Here is a 23146-nt window from a genome sequence, read left to right as displayed (position 1 = left end):
ATGTTGACACAGATTTTTTTTTTTTTAATTTTTTTTTTTTACATCTTGATGTATTATGTTCCATTATCAGGCTCTCTGTGGTTTTGTCCAAAACTAACAACAGCCAGTTCAGCACACACAACTTTGGAGCTGAATTGTTATTGTAGCAGTCAGAAACTCCAGGTTTGGGCTGCAGACACCCTACAGCAGGTTCTGTACTGTGCTCTGTCTAACCTTTTAAACCAGCCTAAAAATACAGCTTTTACTAACTTACTGAAACTTCCACCAATGTTCCAATATCTGCAAAAAACAGTAATGCAAGTTCTTATAAAAAAAAAAAAAAAGTAGAAATATAGATCAGAAAACTGACTGCCTGTGTCCCTCAATGAGAGTTTGTCAGTGCTTCTGCTTTAAATCCAAACCTTTAATAGCTGCTGTTGAGCAGCAGGAATGTCATTACATGTGCAAATGCAACTTCTTCCTCTTCTTCTGAACAGAAATTAGAAATACTTTCAGTATTTACTCAGTTTCTGCCACTGCAGCCTATGCTTCCACTCTCATTGATCAGTATCACACTATATGGATTTGTTTTTCTTACAGCTAAAGAATTCCTTACAATCCTTCCTATACCTGGCCACAAAATTCTCCTGCTTGCTTCTGGCTTTCCTTCCTCAATGAATTTATTACCCAACTCCCTCTGTACCTGGACTGTAGTAATTTCAGCTCTCAATATTATGAATTCTCACACTAATTTCCTGCAGAAACAAAGTTTCTATATACAATTAATGCTTCCCCCCAATAATCTGCTTCTTTGTCCTCATAACCAAATGAGGTGGGCCAAATTGAATAAAATAACAAAAATATATGATATCCTGAGGGGAATTTTTATATCCTCAGTGAAAATACATGACAGGGCAGAATGCTGTGACAGAAGAAAAGGCTGTATCAAAAGCCCAGCCTGTACTGGATGACAATCCATGCACAAAGAAACTGGGGAAACTTTTAATTGGAATTCTTACTCTCTTATGCACTTAAGAGTCAATCAAGCCCAGGACATAAATGAACAAGAGTCAGGGATTGAAGAGAAATCAAATTCACAAGCTCTGGTGCTCCTGAAGTATTTGCTAACTCAGTGATTGAACTTTGCAGGAATCCCACCCACAGAGCAAGCAGGAGAAAAGCTCACAGAAGTACAATGTAATGTAGTTCTTAAGGGCTGGTGCATGATTTTTTAATGCTTTCAGCAGGAAGACTTTCTTTGCAAGCTACCATAACCAAAAGAAGCAGTATAGATCTCTGAGACCAAGTTCTGTTACCTGTATAGTAGGTAAGATTGCACTTGGTCTAGGTAAAGTAATTTTTATGACATTCAGGTTGAAACTATACCTAATTTCCTATGCAGGTCAGCTATAATTTCCTACACAGCCACCTAAGACTTAAGGGACTGATGTAAGGACTTCAAATAACTGCACTCAGAGTGCCCAACCTTTCCAAAACCTCCTCTGACAATGAGGCAGAGCTGTCTCTATGTAGGTCTTTCCCAGCTGGCAACTGCAGGAGTGAAGGCACTCGGAGCTCAAGGGGAAAGGGTCTGGCAGATTGAAGAGCTTTGCCCCAAGACCCAAAGCACCAGCCCAGCCCTGCTCCACCCAAAGCCAGGAGCAGGCAGAAGCCACCAGCCCGGCCTGCCAACATCAGGGACGTGGCACGATGGCAAGCACAGGCGCTTCCACTGAAGGCACCAAGGGCAGCTGTGAGGCAGCTCCTCTGCTCTCTGGGCATCTCTGCCATCCTCCCCAAAGAAAACAGATGCCAGGCTGCTAATCTGCTTTAGGAGAGGGGAAGAACAGCCTGGCAGAGAATTTGATCCGTGTCACAATTACAGTTCAGTCCCGGAGCAACACACATTTCTCATGATCCCCAGCTGGAATTAATACAAAGGCTGAGCTGAACCAATATAACCTTCAGAACTTAAAGGAGATATTCTCTTGCTTCCCCCCTAAAAAGCAACTAGTATGAAAAATGTCTGGATACCTAAAGAGTGCTTCATTATGTTAAGTTAAAAAATCAAAACCAACAAAAACCACAGTCCAAAACAAGAGTAGCCATGTGAAATCATCAAAATAAAATACTCCTTTCATCCTGTTTGAAAAAAACCCTGATATCCTGATTGACTATGCCTGGAGAAATGTACTGGAACAATGTTCAAATGTATTACTTGATTACATTTTCAAACAGGTAACACTGTGGAGCCACACAAAATATTAAATCCAGCCTACAAGTCACCCCAGCATGCAGACTGCAGCATGTACCCAGCCTCAATGACCCAGGTTATAGAGAAAAGCAAACAGATTCTGTGAGCCTGTTACAGAAGAGCACATGTGGCGTTCTTGTTGATTTTCAGTCAACAGAACAACATGACTTGGTCAGCCCAGTCTCTCTGCAGTGTAGGTCCAGTTCTTAATTTGGTTTTAGCTGACAACCACTGCACTCTACACAATGTGCTGGAGCTCCAGGTGCATTTGAAGACAGATCTCTGCATCCACTGTTGTGTGCACTGCCATGTGTCATCCTTGGCTGCATTAACCATGCACTGAACCATCACTCTCGAGGCTACTGTTCCTCCTGCCCCTCTCCACTCTCTCCATCCAGCCAGTTTTGATCTCTCAAGGTCTCTGGAGTTTGGAAAGTGCTTAAGTAATTACAGTGCAGAGGAAGTAAGTCAGCACGTGTTGAGCTACGGAAATTTTTCATTTGGCTCAGGAGGAGAGAAAATGTGTCTTGAAAGCCAGAAACATCAGCCCTTGTTCTCAAAATATTTGATGAGCAGATAGGGACACATTCACTCCTTCTGGAACATAAGTTGCACGATAGCTTCCAGTGGCAGCTGCTTTACATTCTAGAAAAAAACACTGCTTTTTCAAACCAAAACCATAGGAGATGAATGAAAAAAATCCAAGTGAAGGAGAAGAATATGCAAAATTGTTGTTAGGCTATGTAAAGTAAAGAAGTAACCCCACAGTTCTGAAGTTCCTCCCTGATTTTGCATAACCACTGAATACACTTTTTGCAGGAACTTGAATCCCAGACATGTTTTTATTTTAATTCTTTTACACAATTTTAGAGATTTCTTCTTCATTTATTATGTATAACAGGGATTACATTTTTATTTAGTTTAAATTGGCCTTTTCTAAACATCACTCTATAGCTTCAAGCTACTTCCTTTAGAAATGTTTTCACAGTGGTCGTCTCCCTGGTATTTAGAACTCACCATGACTAACTCCTCACGGCTTCTTAAATATATGCAAAAAGAAAAGGACTTTCATTTATGTTACTAAATGCAGTCACATCACAGACTGTCTCCTCAAATCAACCTTTAAAAACAATAACAAATATTTCATACCATATGCTGAGAATATCATAGGCTCTAATCTCATAAAGAAAACAAAAACACATAGAAATTCCTTGCTCAGTACTCTGTGGAAAGAAACTGTAAAGCAGAACTCAGAGGGGTGGATAGGAGTTGCTATGTACAAGCACAATGCAAAGGCCACTGTTAAATAAACAGAAATCTTGTGCATTAGGACTCAAACTGTGCTCAGAAGTCAGGCCACCACCAATCTGAGGCCACCAGCAGTTTAGATCTATTAATTCTTTTGGTTTGCATTCCAAGTACCATTTCAAAGGACAATTCTGCATTTCAAGGAAAACAAGGTATAATGTTTACACCCGCACAGTGTAACAATGAAAGGAAGGAAAAAGAATAACAATGAAAATTCTCAATTTTCTCCATAACCCTGACACACACTTCTGCCTAAAACCTTCTCTTTAAACCTTCTCAATCAAGATTTCCAGCTCACAAAACATAAAAAGGAATAGCTCAAGACACACTAAGCAATGGAGCACAACTGGTACAACTGGTACTCAGACAAGGTCATTCTGCAATGTTGGACTGAGTTTTCCACAACCCAAAAATCCATGCTCCCAGTCCAACAGCAGCTGGAAGTAACAACAGTGACCTTTAAATTTCAGGACAATAAAATCCAGCTACAGCAGGCAGTAGAACAGCAAAGGGAAAATCTGAGAGCACATATGGGAGAGATGATCTGTGCCTAAAGGCTACACAGATTCACAACTCCCACTTCTTTTTTAAACATTCCCATGGATGGTTTTGAGGAATTTGCTTAAGCTCAGTTTTTGTCAGAGCCTGTGCACCTCAGTGCCTTCACTGAGCTACTGATGCATGTACACATGTTAGCAAAGCACAGGCATGGCCAGATGCCCCCTTTCCAACCATCACTACAGGAGAGTCTGCAAAAGGAACTGCTTCCCAGAATCCATTAATTTAGAGCATTCACCTTAGAAGCTGCTGCCTACACTGAAGCATCCCAAAGTGTGCATTTAAACACTGACAATCTCTTTCAGAAGTCTCAGTCTGGATCCTATAGATATTTCCTGGTGTGCTTGTGAACATCCAGGCTTTACTCCTTACCTACACTTCTTGGAAAACAGTGACTTAAGAAAGTATCTTACTAAAGAGTTGTGGATGAAAACTTTCAGTAAGGGATTGTAGAAAAGCAACAGTCAACTTAAAATGTCCCATGTGCTCAACCTTTACCCTGGCAAGAAATTAGACCAACAAGAGTCACAATGAAAAGCTTTTAACCCAATGGAAAAATCCAATCACAATTCATAGCCTTAGTATTAGCTGGTGTCTATCAGAGAGGAATATAATCAGGAATATACTCCAATCACCAGTTCTGATGACACAGCAGCAGCCTTGACAAAATGACACCCTTTCTTTTGCAGATGGTGATGCTTTTAACCACTTTGGTCACCCATGGCCCCACCACAAGACAGCAGCAGAGCCAAAACAAAGCCAGGGCTCTTGACTGCCAGATCTGCAGCTCCAGGACTTTGTGGCAAGATGTCCTGCAAGTCCCCTGAGAACCACACGCCGAAATTTCATTTCCTACCACTGCCTCAGCACAGGGGACAGCAGAGAACCAGGTGTGCTCCACCAGGCACCAGACTCCTGCTCCTCCCAGTCCTTCCCCTCGCCCTCCTACCTGAACTGCTGCTCACCTTGCCCTTTGCACAGGGCATCCTCCCATATTTCCTGGGCATGCTCTTCTTCTTCAAACCCACCTTCAGAGGCTGCTTTTGCCCAATGTACAGTAACTATAATTAATACAATTATCTTTGTATATGAAGGTAACACTCAAGCCACACCTGGTGTCAGATGAGGGACCCTCTGACCTTACTTTAATCTGTTCCACTCCTCCTGCTATTCCTCAGTCTCCTTGCTTCTCTCAAGTCTGTTCTAATACCAAATCCCTCTGCCAGTCCCCTGTAACCTCAGCACAGCCATAAGCTCTGTGCCAGAAGGCAGCTGCACAGCCTGGGCAGAACCCCACTGGCTTCAGCAATGCCCTGCTGCAAACTCGATTGCTTAATTACATTGCAAACACAATTACTTAATTACAAAGGAAACTGGGACTGCTATTACAGGACCCCTTTTCTGAAGCACCTCTTGCTGCTGAAATTACAAATTGTAATTTAAGTTGGTGGTTTAAGTACTTGGTTATCGGACAGAAGAACAATTTAGAATGGGCTTGTAGTAGTTATGTGCAAAAAGAACTTTAAAATGTGATTTTAAGGGTGACAATGTTTCTTTAATCCCTTAAGAGCTGTTTAGTTCACTGTCTGGCTTGAATATAATGAATCAGGAACCATTTTTCCAGGTTTCACATCAGGTGATTATGGAAACAGAATCAACTTTAATTATGAGAAAAAACATAGATAGTTCTATTGTGATCTTCCACAGCACTGCTGTTTCTTAGAAGTAAACATATTGTGCAAGCAGGAAAGAAACCATTGATTAAAATAATCAAAAGCCCTACTAGAAGCGTGGACGTGCTTTTCTTTGTGAAAAGCAAAACATTGTATCTGACTAGAGATAAAATAGTTGGGGTATTTGAATTACCTCTTCCAAAGCCCACTTTAATTTTTCCTCACAGATTCATTTAATTAAATCTACTATTACAGGGTGGGTTTTTTCATTTTACGTACACTATACAAAAGCTTGGTGTACTCTGGGAAATCTAAGAGATTAGAAAATCTTACCCATAGCTTTTTATCTTGATTTTTTCCCAGTCATTTTCAGCTGAAGCAACTTGCTTAAGATGCTGTTTCTAAGAATGCCAGCAAGCAGATATTTAAAAAAATTAAACAGTGGAAGTTACACTGGTAGGTAACTGAGAAGCAGAAAAACTTTTCAGTTCCTCCCCTGAAAAGCTGAAACATCATTAAAACAAGGTGTCAGGATCATAGGGAAGAGTCCAGAACTGGAATTACCAACCATGCCGGGCTGTTACTGGAATAGGCACCACCTTTCCCCCAGGTTGGTCAGCACGGTGCCCTGCTGTCGATGCCAGCCCAGGACAGGCACATGAGCACCAGCAAAGCCTTCAGGGGACACCAGGCAGCTCCACTGCTGCAGATGCTCACGCACAAGTGAGAGCAGGGCTCCTGCGGCTCCTTGCCTTTCACTCGGTGGCTAACCAAGGAGCAAGGCTGTCCCCTGGCCCGGGAAGAGGGAACGCTCCCAGGGCACCCGGCGGGCTCCGCACGGCCCCCGCTCGGGGCTCAGCCGGGGCTGCGAGCCCAGCACGGCCCCCAGGGCCCTCCGGAGCTGCTCGGCTCCTTCCTCCCAGGCTCACTTTCTCTCTTGTTCACTGAGATTATTCCAACTCTAATCAAAACAGGGAGGAAAAAGCCCCACAGAACGCTAGGAGGACAAAACTGTACAAAGGATAAAGGAGTTGAGCAGCATTGAGACGAGACCTATTTGTAAAAGAGATTATGGATGCAAAAGTGCTCCTTGTCACAAGGGAAAATAAAGGCACAAAAGGTCCCTCGATGAGCAAACATAATGAAACCTGCCAAGATGAGTGATAAAATCGTGGAAAGAAAAATTATCCAGGTCTCCAGGACACTGCCAGAATTCACTGTAAAACACTTTTTCCTGCTTTGTGAAATCTGTACTTTTAAGATTGAAATTAAAAGCTTGCCTGAGGATGGTGCAGCATTGGTATTTCAGCTCACATCTACCAGGACAGTATCTCTCCTCTCTGTTCTGTCAAAGGACTGAATAAAACAAACAGCATTCAGGACTTCCCAAAACTTCATAGCACAAAGTAAAATGTGAGTGCAGTGTCCCAGCCCACCTCCAGCAGCTGCAGGAGACCATCCTCCACCATTCCTGGCAGCACCTGCACGGCCACAGTGAGGACATTGCTGCACCAACGTCCAGGCTCACACCAAGGGGAGATGCTGTTTTTTCCATGCTAAAGTGACAACTCTTCCAAGGTTTTAAAGGTATTGACAAGTGAAATTCTGCTCAAAGGAACCAAGAGGACATGAAGAACTCAGGGAAAGAAAAAAAAAAAAGGATTCAATAGACATGCATAGATTTAATAAATTCTAGTATGTTCTCATCCTTTTATGTGCGAAAGAAAGTCTGAAAAGGCTCTGGTGCTATTAAATAATTGTGTTTCTTATCTTGGAGTGAACATTTCATCTTTTATATACATACAAAGAAACCCCCACCTGTTTTCTTTTTTAGAGGGTGGAACAGGTAGCTTAGATGGCAATTTTAATTGAATGCATTCGGGCTGTTGCACAGGAACACTGATGTGTAGACCCATGGCTGGGAAGAAAAGACTTTCCCTAACCACCTACACCTTGACTTCATTACAAATATCCCTGCTGGTTCTCACAACTTAGCTCCAAGGTTGATACTTGCAACATGTCTAGAGGCAGGAATTGTGAAGCAACAACGCAAACTCCAGTGGAATTCAGTATGTTAATTGCTGTTTCTCAGTCACACTCCACATGGGGCTGATATACCTGGTGAAATACTAAAATGACCAATTGTTCTTTTCTCTGTGTGTCTGTGTGCATTTCCCAATACACACGTATCATTGTACACACATAAATGTACACACAATGGATAGAAATTAAATCGATTGTCAAACGTGTTACACATGTTAATCCCTGTACAGGAGAAAAAGAGAAACGTGGTTATGTTTGCAACCCCTGCCAGAACAGAGAATCACAGTCTCATACAACTTAGAGAGCTCCAGTGACAGGGTAAGATGATGAGTGCAGGCCAGAAAAAGGGTGCAAGAACTGGCACGAGCCTAGTGTGTGCTCTAACGAAGCACTCAGTTTTCTGCATTTTAATGCAAAGGGTTTGTAATGTGTTGTAATAGGTTAAAATACAAGACAAAAAGGGTCAGCTGAAATGTGTCACTTCAAATATAGTCATGAACACAGTGTCCCTAGAAAGGAGGCTGGAGCTAATGCTAAAGCTGGCATTAATTCTGGCTCTCAGTGCATCCCACAAAGGCACAGGGAGGATCCACATCACTCTCACACGTGCAGGCAGTGCTGGCTCTGACCCTCACCCCAGAGCAGAACCTCACTGAAAGCATCGCAGGCATTAAAAATCTCCAGTGCAAGGCTTAAATTACAGAAATTACCTACCAAAGCATGCAGAGACTGCCTATTAAACCAGTCTTAATCGTGATCCTAATCCTAAAGGAAGCAGGATGCAGTGTCATGAGACCCATATTAAAACTGCAAAAGGTTTCAGTGGGAGTGAATGAAAACAGGATCCTACAACTGCAGGAATGGAGAAAGAGAGGAAAAATATCCATAAAAGAAAAGGTGGTAGAACACGGAAACACAGCTTCAATATAAAATTCATTATGACACTAAAATGCATAAGCTATTTTAATGTCAGTAAAGTTAAGATAAAGTAATTTGATATTTGCTTATTTTCCTCACACCATAATTCACCCATTTAAAAAAGGGCTGATGTGAAAAGGGCTGTCTGTGCTTTGTACTCAATACTACTTCATTCAGTTAAAACATTTCAGTTTGCAAATCATGTTTTGCCTTTGATTCCCAGAAATTATTTCCTTTTCACATCGGCCATAATAGTTAAACAACTGTGATTCCTGCATCCTTCCCTCAATAAACAAACAAAAGGATAAATATAAAAATCAGGTAATCTGAATTTCAGAAAGCAGGTAGCAAGAGAATGGAAAAAACGAAAGCACCAAGCAATGAAAAGCTACTTGAGATTTCTGAAAAACTTTTATGTTTTTAGTAGTTCAATATTTATAGCCTGTTAAATAATTACACACACAAGAGCTTCATACAGTCAACTTTAATTTTCCTGCTATTGTCTCCTATTGAAATAACTGCAAGATTAATTGTAGCCATAAAAAGGCAGCATCCAACTCTTTTATGACCACTCCTGTCTATAAACTGCATGAACCCATTAGACCAATAGGGAAAATGTTTAAACGCTGGTATTTAAACTTTGTAGCCATCAACAACAAGCAAAAGCTCAAAATCGATCTGGGGGATGGAAACACTGCAAACGTCCAAGCAGACAATGCTACATGAAAAAGTGACTCCCTCACAAGGTAACACTGCTTAAGAACAGAACAATGCAAACATTGGATCAGACCCAGTAGGTTTTTCAGTTGGTTTTCCTATAGAACTTGGTCAGCCCTCTGCAAAGGTCACTGCTGAGACTTAAGCTCTAAACACAAAGGAAAAACACATTTTGTGGAAGTATTACTTTAAACTCTTCAGTACTGATAGAATTGCAGCACAATCATTACAAATCCTAAATTCATTTACATCTTTAGGTAAGTAAAATGCTGAGATCACCAAAGCCATGTAATCATCATCAAAAAGGAGATGTAATTCACTGCCCACAAGCCACAGACAAAGTTATCCCACTACTGGAGATAAACTGCTCAGCTTTGAGTTTGCTGCATTTCCTTTGATGTAAAAAGAATAATTTCACACTCCAAGAAAAGGAACAGGACGCCAGAAAAACTGGATTTGATTCCTTATTCTGTCACAGACTTCTCGTGTTAGTCCCTGTGGATCCCCAGGGATACTGAGGTGGGCTTAGGGCCGCTCAGTCAGGACACACCTGAAGGCACTCCAGGCACGGGCAGTGCTTGTGGATCCAGAGGCACCTGGGAAGCTGTGGGCTGAGATGGAAGGGTTCAAGCAGGGGTAAAGGGCCATTTGTGAGAATTTGAAGAATCACCTACACTTAGAATAAAAAGGAATGTAAGCCAGCATACCCAGGGAACTACAGGTCTGCTGACAGAGCTCAAAAAGTCTTGTCCATCTCTACTGTTAAACACTCCATGGAAAAGGAGTTCTCAGGAGTCTGGAGCCCTCTGCAAAGTGGAAGCTAAGTGGCATCTTAAAACCAGAGAAATTAATTAATCTTCAAGTTATATTTTGGATGTGATAAAGCTCTGACAGGGGTGAATGAACAAAGCAAAAACTGTATCCTTGATTACAGAATTGCATCAAAACAAAAATAATCTGAAATGAGAGACTACAAACAAGGAGAGGTTGGGGGACCAGAACTTGTTTGGCCAACAGAAGAGAAGGTTAAAGGAAGATATCATTGCTGCCTCCAACTCCAAAATGGGAAGGAATAGTGAAAAAGGAGCCAGACTCTTCTCAGAGGTGCACAGTGACAGGATGGGAGGTGAGACACACATGCTGCAACAAAGGAAAGTCTGTCAAAATAAAGGGATTTTTTCCATTAATAGGGGTGGTCAAACATAAGGATAGGAGTCCAGTTTGAGCAAGGAATTGGACTAGATGACTCCCAAAGGTCCAAGTTATGAACCTCTGTCTTAAATTATTCCATGACTTCATGGAGAGATGATCATGGCACTTTTCATTTTATCCTGTCTCAATAAATTTGATCACATTGACAAATCAAAGCTTTCATCACTAGCCCTACAAACCAGTCTGGGCACCTGGAAAATGAGACTGCCACTTTTGTGCCTTGTCTCTGGGAGGATCCTGTGGCTCTGGAAGTGTTTCCACATCCAGTACCTTGTCCTATATTTGCATTACAGATGGGTCCTCAGCTGCTGCAGTTCAGCAGTGCTCCCAAAGGCCCAGCAGGGACAGTGTCAGGAGGACAGTGCTGTATTTCATGCTGGCTGTAGGCAGTTGGAGTGTTGTTAAAATGCACACCTGTACATCTGGCACTAACATCACCACATTCAATTCCCTAAATGATCTCTAACAGTTCATTCCAACAGAACATTCCTTAATTTACATGTTCCATTGCATTTGCAATGCCCCAACATCTTATCACATTTACACCAACAGATCTGCTCTTAACCTTGGGGGAAAAAAGAAAAAATAATTAAAAATAAAAAAAAAAGGAAAAAAAAGCTTTCTTTACTGCCCCAGGTCCCAAAACTGGGTATCTGGCTGTGCCTGGCTGATTTGGCCTAGTTTTTTCTTTAGCTACTTGAATTCAATGGCCCAGTGTACATGATGGAAAGGAACACTCCACCCTTCTCTGGGAAAAATTCTCCAAGGGCAGGGAACAGTTTATTAAGTCCTTTTCCACAAAAGCACAGTAATGTCACCAAACCCACTCAGTCATGCAGGAGATCTGCAGCAAAGAAGAATAATAGAGACATAATATCCTTTGGGCTGAACAGAGAGCTGGGAGAGGATTGTGCATTTGGGGGTGAACGATACCATCAATGCTACCAACAACAGCATTTTACATTTGGGAACTTAATAGGAAATGAGGGCAGAACTGACCAGCACTGAGAGAGATCAGCACAAATAGCAGCAGCACGCAGAGTGCCTGGGACCATGGAAAATACCCATTAAAAATATAACTGTCAGGTTTGGATACATCTTCCTGAACCACTCATGACATGTACTTCAAAATAAGAAAGAAGTGCCTGAACTGGTGCTGTATTTCAAACCAACATTCAGGGTCTGATTTTATATTCCACTTCCATTTTAAAATCTATTTCCAGAACTGCTGCTTATTAAGCCTGCCCTATTAAATCATTCCCCTATTAAATGCAATATGAATTAGTTTCCCAGTCCCTTTTTCTGCCTGTTAACATCCTACACTCTACACCCTGTACCTTTCTGTACAATAATTTCTGCTCTTAACCAGGAGAATGTCACATATCTGAAAAAGAAATAAGTGGTGAGCTTATGCTCTCTGTATTCCTCTATCTCATTATATATACAATGTCCTAAGGCAAGAGCTTGCCAGCTCAGATTTTCACTTGCTCTATCCCTTTAATTTGTGTTCCCATCACTGTTGTTACTGATTGTTAGCATTTGTTTCTATTTTTCTCTTGAGATTTTAATTTTCTTTTGCCTAAGTCACTGATTAAATAACCTAAATTCTTCAGAGTGAAATTCAAAATTTCCTGCTTGTATAAAAAGCAGAATGATTCAGTACCTGTGCTGGAACAGCATTAGGTGGATAACATTAATTTTGCTGGAGGTCTCTGTTAGCTCAGTCAGAAAAGTGACTTCCCTTCCCCCTCTCTCAGCTCTCTCAGAACTGGGTAAGGAAAAGGTGAGGAATCTTTCCATACTCATAAGCAGAGCCTGTGTATATCAGCAGAGGCTGCAGCACAGCCCCAGGGCATCACCAAGCCACACTGGGCTGCTTTTAGTGACAGTAATGAAAAACAGGGGCAGGGCTCTGCATATGGGGGGGTCTCTAATGTACAGTACATGTGAGCTACCAAACATCTTCTGCCAGAGACCTGTCTTGCAGAAAAATGAAGAAATACAACCAGCTTCTTATTTACAATGAGCCATTTCAAAACAAAAGCCTGGATAACCATCTCCTCTGAAATCAGTCCATGCTAGAAACTAATCAACCTTCAACTAGAACCAGAACCCACAACAGGGAGAAGTCCTAGGGATTTCATCAGCTGAGGATTCAGTGGGACTCATGAGATACCCTTACAGCCACCACTGCCAGACACATTCAGTGGCTTGAAGAACACAGTTAAAAAAATAATAATTGCATGAATAGCAGAAAAAGTGCAGACATCACAGCAGAAATCAGGCCAGCTGTGATGCCATCTCACCTATCCAACAGGACACAGGTCATGCTGTTCTGAACACCTGGGAATGGCTAATGTCCCTGAAGAGGATATTGTTAGGTACAAAGCTGAGAACTTCAGTGATTAGGGAAACAGAAAAAACGAAGTACAATTTTGGTTCTGTAAAAAAAACAACCCCAAAAAAACTGCCAAAAAACCAAACCAAGCCCCACAAACTGTTACCTCCAACCAAGCATAAGAGATGGGGACACGACATCCCTAACTACCTAAAAGAGAGCACAAACTGCATTTAAACACAGACCACAAAAGCATTCAGAAAATAAAAAGCCATTTAGCAGGTGGCTAGATGCTGAGAGGAACAGCCTTGTTTTCACCACATTCTAAGCTGGACGTACTCCTAAAATGCAACAGTCAGCATTATTAATGCTCTTCAACTCCCTGGATTGAATGGCCTATGGACAATGTCCCAGTGCTGCATTAACTGAGGAATAACCCCAGATCCTGGCAGAGGTGCTGGCAATTATGGGCCTGTCTGAGAGCATTGATTTTATAAAGCAGTTTGATCTTAACAGAGGTGAGAAATCTCTTCTTTCCCAACCTGTCCCTTCCCTAGGGAAGCTCTGCAGGGCAGGCCCCTCCACAGGGCTGTGCTGCAATTCTAAGCAGGAAAATGAGATAATCACAGGCCCTGCAGTCACCCCTTGACACAGGAAGAAAGTCCAGCCTCGATTTCATCAGGGAGAAAGAAAATGGGACTGGAGAGAAGTATCATACAGGAATGTCCTTCTATACATCTGCCTGTCACCACATTTTCTGTCACTACAGCCTCATATCAAATAACATTTACACAGATGAAGAGTCAGGCCTTTTATGGTAATGGGCCAAATGACAAGGAAAGCCCAACTTTAATGAATGAACAGGACCAAACTTCTTCCTGTGTTGCAGGAAGATGTTTCAGGGACTATCTATTTTTCTGAACTGAAGAACCACCAGAGAAACACAGACTTTAGTCTCTTAGAAAGTTTCAAGTAGGAGGAAAAAAAAATATTTTAAAAAACCCCACAAAAATCCGAACAAATTACTTTTCTCTGAGGACAGCAGTCCTGTATGGTAACAATCTGAGGCTCAGGTCAAGTTTCTTTTGTGATACTTAAGATTTAAGCTGATTTCCCCAGAGGATGAAATAAGTGGGGGAAAAAATGAAAGGTGAAATGGGTAGAAAAGGGATGGAAGATGATTAACAGAAATCATCAGGGACCTCAGTGCTGCCTGGCCTATCCACAGATTGTGCTATGGCCTCTGACATGAGATTTGCAGGCAGAGACTGCAGCAAATGAAGCTGCTTAGTTATTCAGCCCCCCTCCAGACAATCAGGTAGTGGAAGTAGCATTAATGAGGCAGCTTTTAACTAAGGAGGATGCAGGGTGAAAGACCAACCAATACAGCACATAAATATGTTAATGTATTTATTGAGGTAATTTTTTCTGTAGCCTGTATGTGGCTGCAAAAATGATTCAATTCATTTTATGCAAGAGAAGTGCATTCATCTCCCTTAATTAGGGAGAAAGGAGGACTGGTTCTAGGATTAAAAATACAAGTATGGTTGATTTTGAAGTCCTCTATGAACCCCATTCCGGCAAGATCTGATAAAATACTTCCTCCAACACTGCTTCTGACTCACGGGAATATTTGTGAGGTACATGACTGGAAATTCAATAGAATGGCCTGTACTAGTTTCTTGCTCTGGCAAGAACAGATCTGCAGATAAAAGTAAGCACACAAATAAAAGTCTAGATATTAGTATTTTCATTAAAATATCCCTGGGATTCTCTTCAACTCAACATCAGACAACGCTTCACAGCTCTAGAACAATGGAGCACAAATAGGCCTCCTCAACAGGCCATGATAAAATACACTATATAAAACCAAGAATGTTCTTATTACTTACTGGGTTTTTAAAGGGTGTTACCTACAGTAACATCTGTCACTTAACATCTTACTCTCAGCTTTAGTTATTTTATATTTCTCATCTTTCATGTGCTGCTTTTTTCAGTTGTTCTCAGAGGAAAAATAAAAAAATGAAGATTGAGCAATACAGTTACATTGCAAAACTCCTCTGAAATAACAGAAGTGCTGTCTGCAGTGATGATAAATCCCAATATGTTACCAGCAAAATATCAAATCTGAGTTTCCAAAAAGCCTGATCCCAGGTGAGTGTGACACTTCTCCACTGCTGCTGATCATGAGCCTGACAATCAGCTCAAGATGTTTACAGTTCCCTTGCAGACAGAAATCCAGACTAGACAGCACTGCCTGTATCATAGTCTGGAAAACAGGTACATTTGAAAGTTTGTAAACCATGTGATTTGAATAACCTGAATCTTCTGTGTCTGTAAATTTTGTTCTAGCACAAGCATCAATTGACAGATCACCCTGCAAGTGCTGGGAATAACAGCTTCAGTTTCTCTGTGCTTTGATAGCAGAACATGTCTGGAAACACCACTTTGAGCTACTCACTGCAGGCTGCTTCTGATTCATCCGACCCGTCGGGACATTCTTCTTCCCCATCACATTTCCACCTGGCTGGGATGCAGTGTCCATTGTCACAAGTGAAATCTGACTCAGCACAAGTTTTCTTTGCTGCAAGAAAAGAAGAAAGTACTTGGCATGAATATAAACAGTGCAGAAGATCTCCACTGCACCCAACCCCACCAAGGATGATATGGATTGCCCTGTGCTAAGAGGATTTATTTCACATTCAACATTGCTTCTTCATGACAGAGTCCCACATATATCATAGATGGGTGTTTCTTCTCACTAGAACTCTTACCCCTCCATTATTTGATAAAGATTCACCTTTCCATGCCTTTTCCCAGCCATTCAAAAAACAGGGACATTCTTTTTCAAGATAATTTTCTAAGGTTTTTACTATAAAAAGCTGCTGCCTTCATGGAACTGAAAGTATGTTGCATGATTTACAGACAGGCAAGACAAACAAGTACCACCTTTGAGTACTATAATCTAAATAATAATGTTTCTATCTGTGCATCTATTCATGGCTTGTTAGTACATCTGTCACCACAGCAGATGATCATAAAGCACTCCTTCAAACACTAACATTCATTTCATTAAATGTCAACCACTCCACGCTCTTTGCTTTGCTTGCATTAATCTAGGGCTTGAAAAAGATGCAAGACATGAACTCAAGCAATTAATTGGTCTATTCCTCTGTGCCAGTGGTGCAGTACCATGTGCTCTGCAATTCCAGTCAGCATCTTCCCACTGCGGCAGAAAGAGAAAATTCCACTTATATTGGGTCCTTTCAGGCTGAGGTCACCACTCACTCACTGCTTCAGCAGTGGTGACTTCAGTGGCTTTTCTGATGAGTCCTGAGCAAGGGCTGGGGCTCAATGTCACCACAATGAAGGGAAATGCTCTCTGGCTAGCTGGTATCTACCTTTGTTAGCCAACAACTGACACAGGAAGTCCTGGCAGGGAGATTTGTCTCTTCCCCCTGCAAAGCTGCTCACAACCTAATAGGATCACAGGAAAATTCAGGTAATGAAGGACCTCAGGAGGTCACCAAGTCCAACCTCCTGCTCAAGACAGGCTCAGCTCTGTGGTCAGGCAAGGCTGTTCTATGTTTTATCCAGTCTGGTAGGAAAAAAAACCCCAAGATGGAGCCAGCACAACCTCCCTGGGCAACCTGTTCCATGGCTTAGCTGCCTACACATCACAGTGAGACCTGGGCTTGCCAAGCCATTCTCTCTTACAAGTCATGTGCACACACATTGCTACATCAATGCTTCTTCCAGCAAACATTTTTAAAGCATTAAACACAACAAATAAGCCTCTGGGGCTTGATCTTTTACTTTCCTTTCTTGTTTTCCTACATGAGCTGCTGTCAGGAAGGGAGTCATGTTAAATATCACTCACATGCCCGCACAGGAAACATGGAGCATTTCTGTGTGCGGTGCTGGAGAGACCTCCGTGGCTGAAATAAAGCACTCATTTCCTAGCACACAAAACATGCAGCTTCCCTGAGCAGACATCCAGCAGGAAAACACTGCAAAGCACCACTAAGCAGCTGTACAATCTCTCAGGATGCACTTTTTAAAGAGAACATACGTTTACTCCCCTTCTGCTGCTAAATGAACCAGGGTCTGGAGACTGAGGGGAAAAAAAAAAGGACAATTTTCAATTTTCTCTTCACCCATTCAGAAACATATTATGGACTACTACAGGACAAAAAACCATTTCCATAAAAGCCAAGAGTTTTACAAGACACCATCCATACTAAAGATCATCCAAAGATTGCACATCTGTCTGTTATCAGACAGAAAAGACTTTCTCCTGGATAACTGCTTTCAGAAACCCAAAGCTTGTGAAACTGGCTATTGCACATCACTGCTGGGGTATTTAATGCAAGTTGTAATGAATCTGAGGTATTTAATGGCCAGAAATGCTGACACTGATAGGATACCCATGCACAGCTGAAGTGAGAGCACTCTCCTGCTTGCTGGGAAGCTCACTGGGTGAAATGCTGCTATCTGCTCTTACGGGAAGGTTGTGGCATCGACAAATGAAACAATCGCAGCTCCATCCAGAAAGGAGAGACCAGTCTAACAGTGGAAACATTACAAACCTAATTTTTAAAATGTATTTTGTTTTGTAGTCACTCTCTCAATGCCTTAGTATCTTGCTTTCCATGAAAAAACTGTCCTTTAACTTATCCTCCAGAGATCCAAATAGCAATAAAACTACAATTGTGCCTAAACCAAACCTCTCCTTCTGCCGTCAGTCTCACCGTGTGATGTATTTCTGGGACATTGGGATGCAGGAGCAGGGGCCAGCCCCAGGAGGAGTGGCAGGGCCACCCCCTTCACACGGCCAACCCTGCAGATGGTGGCACCGATGGCTTTGTCCCTGCCCTGCCACCGCTCCTCCTCGTGCCCCCGGAGCAGCTCCTTGCTTGGGCTCACACAAAGGGCAGCAAAGCATCGCTGCCAGTCCGGGGTGCCCCTCAGGTGGGCTTCAGGTGCTCCCTCCCTTTGGCAAAATGAAGCTGGGCACAGCCACTCAGCAGCAGTGGCCGAGTCCAGAAGTGTCACCGTGTCCCCACGCCCTCCTGAAGGTCCAACAGTCCCATGACAAAAATCAGCAGGACAAAAAAGTGTTTGGTCTTTGTATATATCTAAATTGTCTAATCTCTTCAAGGAACAGGATTAAGAAAGGGGGAGCTCAAACCTTTCCTATGATTCTTATGCTTACTTCTGCTATTTTTAACATTTTTTGCTTTTAGATATTTACATTTTAAATGTTATCTTTTATTTTTTTACTACTATTACTCTTCAGTACTGGGTCAGAGCTCTGCAGACTGTCTCAATTCCAACAACTCCACTTTCTGTTGCAAACAGCAACCCAGATTATTCAAACTGCAAGAATATTGAAGCACTGTCTCATTTCTCACCTCTAAGACTGGAATAACTTCATTTCCAACCAGATTTACCTTCTGGCACTCAATCCTCATGTCTCTGGGATCACAATGCAGGCAGGGAGCAGTTAATTAAAATATCAGCTCTCTGCTTTTTCCTTCCTTTTTTCTTTTTGAAGTCTGATAATCCTTTTTATTAATCTCCCATGTTATACACCTTCATTCTATCAATAATTCATTCAGACTCACACCATAAATTGCCAGTGGTGCATTAAAATGTAAAATAAATAAATACATCCCTTTTAGACAATAGGGAGGACACGGGTTCATTTTATGGTTTCACCTGGCTCAGAAATAGTCAAGCAAAATTAATTGTCCCCCTGAGATCCATTTCCTTTGCCGTAAGCAGCCCAGGCAGCTCTGCTCACATGTCTCTTCCAGATGAACATAAACAAACAAGAGTGAGCAGTCACAGCATCCCTGAGCCTCTGTTCCTCGGGGGGCAAATGATCCCTGGAACGAGAAGAGAGAGGTTCCCGAAGTGTGCACAGAGCCTTTCATCTCCTCCCCTGCTCGGCTGCACAGGGACACCAAAGGGGCTGCCCCTCCTTGGACTCCTGCTCCATTTGCCTTCAGTTCCTGCTTTTCCTTTCCCACGTGTGCAGGTGGACAGATCTGTCTGAACTCCACTGGCTCCTGTGTGACCATGGGCTCAGCTCCCACAGGGAGTGAGCTCTGCTTTGGGCAGCTCTCCAAAGGAGCCCTTAGTTAAAGTCAGGCATTCCTGCTTCTCTCCTCTCAGCAAAAAGGCAAGGGAAAGGTGGCTTCAATTTTTTTACAGAAAAATACCCTAACATGCTGAATTTTAAATAAAACTGCATCAAACCCAACATGGCCCCTCATTTTCCAAAATGTCCTTTTCCATTCCATTACTCACATCTCTTATCCTGAACTGCAAGTAAGGATTCAGGGGTCATCCCTGCAGCAAATTAAAAGCAGAGAACCCAGGGAGAGTGGTGAAGAACATGAACATTTACAGAGTGATTTCATAAAAAATCTGAGGACATGGAGGGAATAAATATACACTGAAAGGAACTTGTACTGGCTAAGAGTAGAGACATAAATGTCCCTGGATGACATATGGATGACACAAATGTGACTTCCACCTTCCAAAAATACCTACTTCTGAAAGATCAATTCCCTGACCCCAACCCAAACAAGGTATCTGAATCTAATGGAAAAGTCCAGGACTTATTCTTTTTTCCCCTTTCTAATAAAAGCCAATGTCCTCCCACTGCCCTCAGTCACTTCATTTAACCTCATTTAACTTTTGCCTCAGTTTAGAGGCTTTACAAGGCAGGTACATCTTTCCAGTTACTCCTTATAAGACACCAGGCCCTCCATGATTCAATTTGCAATTCCTATTTTGCACATCTTTAATATTAAGCAATGCTCAACTCTAAAATAGTTTCATTTCTTTCTGCTCCCAATTTCCCCAAACCAACAGCTGAAAAGCAGAATGAACAACTTCCTCTTTTATCAACAGTTCAATGTAGCTGTTCAACAGCAGCAGAAATGTAAAAGCACAGAAAAAAGCATATTTTCTTACTACAACTTGCCTGTAAGGACACTTGGAAATGAGGCTTTGTTTGTTTCCACGTGAGACAATGCCTACATAGTTCTAACATCTAAACACAGGATTTTTAGACAAAGGGCTTTGTTCAAACTCTGGGTTGTGTATGCAGACAGAAAACCAATGAGAGCATCCTTGAGTGTTAACCCACAAAGACCCTGCAAACCCTGCCCTCTCCCCATTCTCTCCCCTCAGTAACTCTTGACCAACTTCCACCAATTCTAAAAGATGGGAAAGATGTGGAAAATAAGTTTAATCCCACAAGTTCTATAAAATTGGGAGGTGAATAGAGAACAATCAAAGTGACAGCTCCACAGAAGGAGATAAGGGCAGAAAGCGGCCACAGGGCTGATCTGCTCTGTGGGCTGCCAGTCAGCCAGGGCTGCCCAGACTGCATCTCATCCCAAGGTGGGTTTATGGCAGAGGAAAGGTGGCAATTAGGGATTAGAAACCCCAGACACCAAGCTCATTGAAAACTGGTTTAATTTGTTCCACTACCCTCATTCCTTTACGTAGATCCTGCTCCTATTTTAATTTCTGAATCAACACCAGACTTCCCATCAAACTGTGTATCTGCTCTCATTTGCAGCCAATATTCAGTCTTCTAGCAGAAAACAGTTTCACCCAAGCTGCTGCAAAAATGTAACAAAATATAGTAAAAAACCATACAATTAAAGTTTTGCAGAGATCCTTCTGCAGCAATAAAATAGGAGGTGATAATGGGGAGATGATGGCAGGCCAGAGACACTGAAATTCATTAAACAGGGTTTCATTTCATGCTGGGGAACTGCAGTGGCAACTTTGATCAGTGGTTTATCAGAGCCCCTGACAAGGCTCCATGTGAGAAGAAGAGAAGCAGCATTGCAGAAGCTGAGGAGCTTAAACCCAGCCCATCAGCAGCACTCTGATGAGAGTCTCACTGCCCCAAGAGGTGCCAAGCACCTCGGTGGGTAAGGGGACAGGAGCCAGCTGCTTCCAGAAGAAAATACATCATTATTATGGATCACTCTGCACCTCCTAAGGACCTCCATCAACCCAGTCTCAAAGTGAGCAAAACATACCCCAGCACAACCACTGGCTTGGCCCAATGAGGTTTTCTGCTTCCCAGAGAAAGGTGAGGGCTGTGCTCATCATTCAGAAAGCTTCTGGGTTACACAAAACTGAACAGCAAACAGTTGCTTTCAGTTTAGAACCTCAGTCAGCTCCTGAATCACAAACACAGCCACCAGGACATTGCAAATGCCACTCCCAAACAGAAATTCCCAGCAACAGAAGAAAACAATTTTAAAAAAAATTAATTCAAAGTTATGTTCACCACAAACTTGATACATACTCCCAAACTCAGAAAACACTTGGAGCAGGAGACCGAGCCATTACCACATACTTTGACAGCATCCCTGCCCTTCAAAAAGAATCTGTGCAACTGATCCCCAATCCTTTGATCAGGTTTTATACCCCAAGGATGTCTCAGTTGTCCTTAAGGGCATCTGAAAATCCCAACTTACATCTGCAGCCCGAGTCCTCCCAGCTGCTGCCATTGATTTTGCAAAGGAGGAAGTGTCCCACGGAGTGTGGACAACCCGCCCTGGAGTGGTTTCCTGCTCCCAGCAGGTGCTGCATTCCCTGCTTCAGGCATCCAAACACCTTGTGCTGGGAGCCTGACCCCTCACAGCACCTCTGCCAAATCCTGGCATGGGAATCCCAGGAATGTGCTGGTTTGCAGCTATAAAATGGCAACAGAGAAGATCCCAGAGTCGTAATACCATGAAATCCTAGTGGATGTGGGTCGTGAAGTCCTTTAATTTTCATACAACTAAGGACACCTTGAAGTAATGAAAGGGAATATTTAACCATTCTCTGAATCGGGCCACTTCTTTTGACGCTGCCATCTCAGCAGGCAATTACTTTTATAAAGCAAGATTAATCAGATCCCCTCAAAGAGCCAGTGCTTGGGCACAGACCACAGTCCCTTTGATACTCCACATGAAACACATTCTAAAGAAACTTCTCCCCAAGACCCCCTGAAACAGCCCCAGAAAACAATGCCCCATTGACAGAAGCCCAGTCAGAGGCTCTGGGGCTGCCTGAAGCTGCTGCTCAGGAAACCAAAACATGCAGCTGCAGAGCCTGAAGCCCCTCAGATCAATCAAATCAAACCAATGACTTTTAAAGAAGAAAAAGAGATGTCACCTGTGATTTTTCATTAGTATCAAAGGTATCCACTTTTGAGCTTTTAAAATGGTAGTATGTATAAGTCTCCTATTTAGAATTATTTAAATCCGTTTTCATGTTTAATATTGAATTTAATGTAAGGGAAATGGCAGAACCTAATTGAAACCTATGAAAAGCAGAACGCTGAAACAACATACTGCTCTCATGTATGAAATTAAAGTGACTTCAACTAATACAGGCCTTTCTTCCTAAATTTACTCACATAAATCAGTTAAAACTGAACAATATTTTTCCCCAAGCTGTCCTCAGGTTGCTGCTGCCATTTCAGTCTTTAAGAAGGGGCTGTATGCTCAAAGGATGCTCTGTTTTTCACCAAACATATATGTTGGTCTAATGAATGCAGCACTTATCCCTACAAATCATGTTTCACCAATAGGAAAAGCAGGATTTCTCTTCTTCCCAGAAGAGAAATCAAAGACAAAAGTCCATTGGACTGGCATGCTCCTTGGAGGGCATTAAAGGTCTGTCAAACACACTTGTTTGGTATTCAGGACATCTTCTCCTTGCAAGTTTGAAGGCTTAGTCGTGGCTCTGGGGCTTTGTCCTAGGGAGCTTCGCAGCTGGGAACAGCCCAGGCAGAAAGCTCAAGTTCTGCCTCACTCCCTTCAGAGGAACATGCCCCACACTCCTTCAGGCAAGAAGAAACACACTCCCTCCAACATCTGCTCCCTCCTTTTTTTTTAAATCCACTCATAAATCATAAAGCTGCTTTATAAGCTGTACAAACTCAGGTTTTGTGACAATTTCCTCATTTTTATTCTCCAGGAACCCCCATCACCTCAATGTTCAAGTCTCTGGAATTTAAAAAACAACAAACACCCCCACAAGAAAACCAACTACCTTCCCTCACACTGTATTTGTAAATTGGAAAATCATGTCCTTCAGCAGAGGAAGAGGGAGAAG

The 23146-nt window shown here is 42.3% G+C and overlaps 1 protein-coding gene across 2 annotated transcripts in view; it reads right to left on the bottom strand.

Annotated features, from left to right (window-relative positions):
- The window catches only part of LRP8 (LDL receptor related protein 8), a 169637-nt gene that overhangs the window by 49296 nt on the left and 97195 nt on the right, over window positions 1–23146 (bottom strand). For both annotated transcript variants that reach the window (XM_041421447.1, XM_041421448.1), the window contains exon 3: window positions 15462–15584. In XM_041421447.1, coding sequence (XP_041277381.1) covers window positions 15462–15584 — 123 coding nt within the window. The remainder of the gene's footprint in view (window positions 1–15461; window positions 15585–23146) is intronic.

The sequence above is a fragment of the Onychostruthus taczanowskii genome, unplaced genomic scaffold (genome assembly GCF_017590055.1).
Source record: "Onychostruthus taczanowskii isolate IOZ18803 unplaced genomic scaffold, ASM1759005v1 scaffold7, whole genome shotgun sequence".
Classification (NCBI taxonomy): domain Eukaryota; kingdom Metazoa; phylum Chordata; class Aves; order Passeriformes; family Passeridae; genus Onychostruthus; species Onychostruthus taczanowskii.
This window is presented reverse-complemented; position numbering and strand designations above follow the sequence as displayed.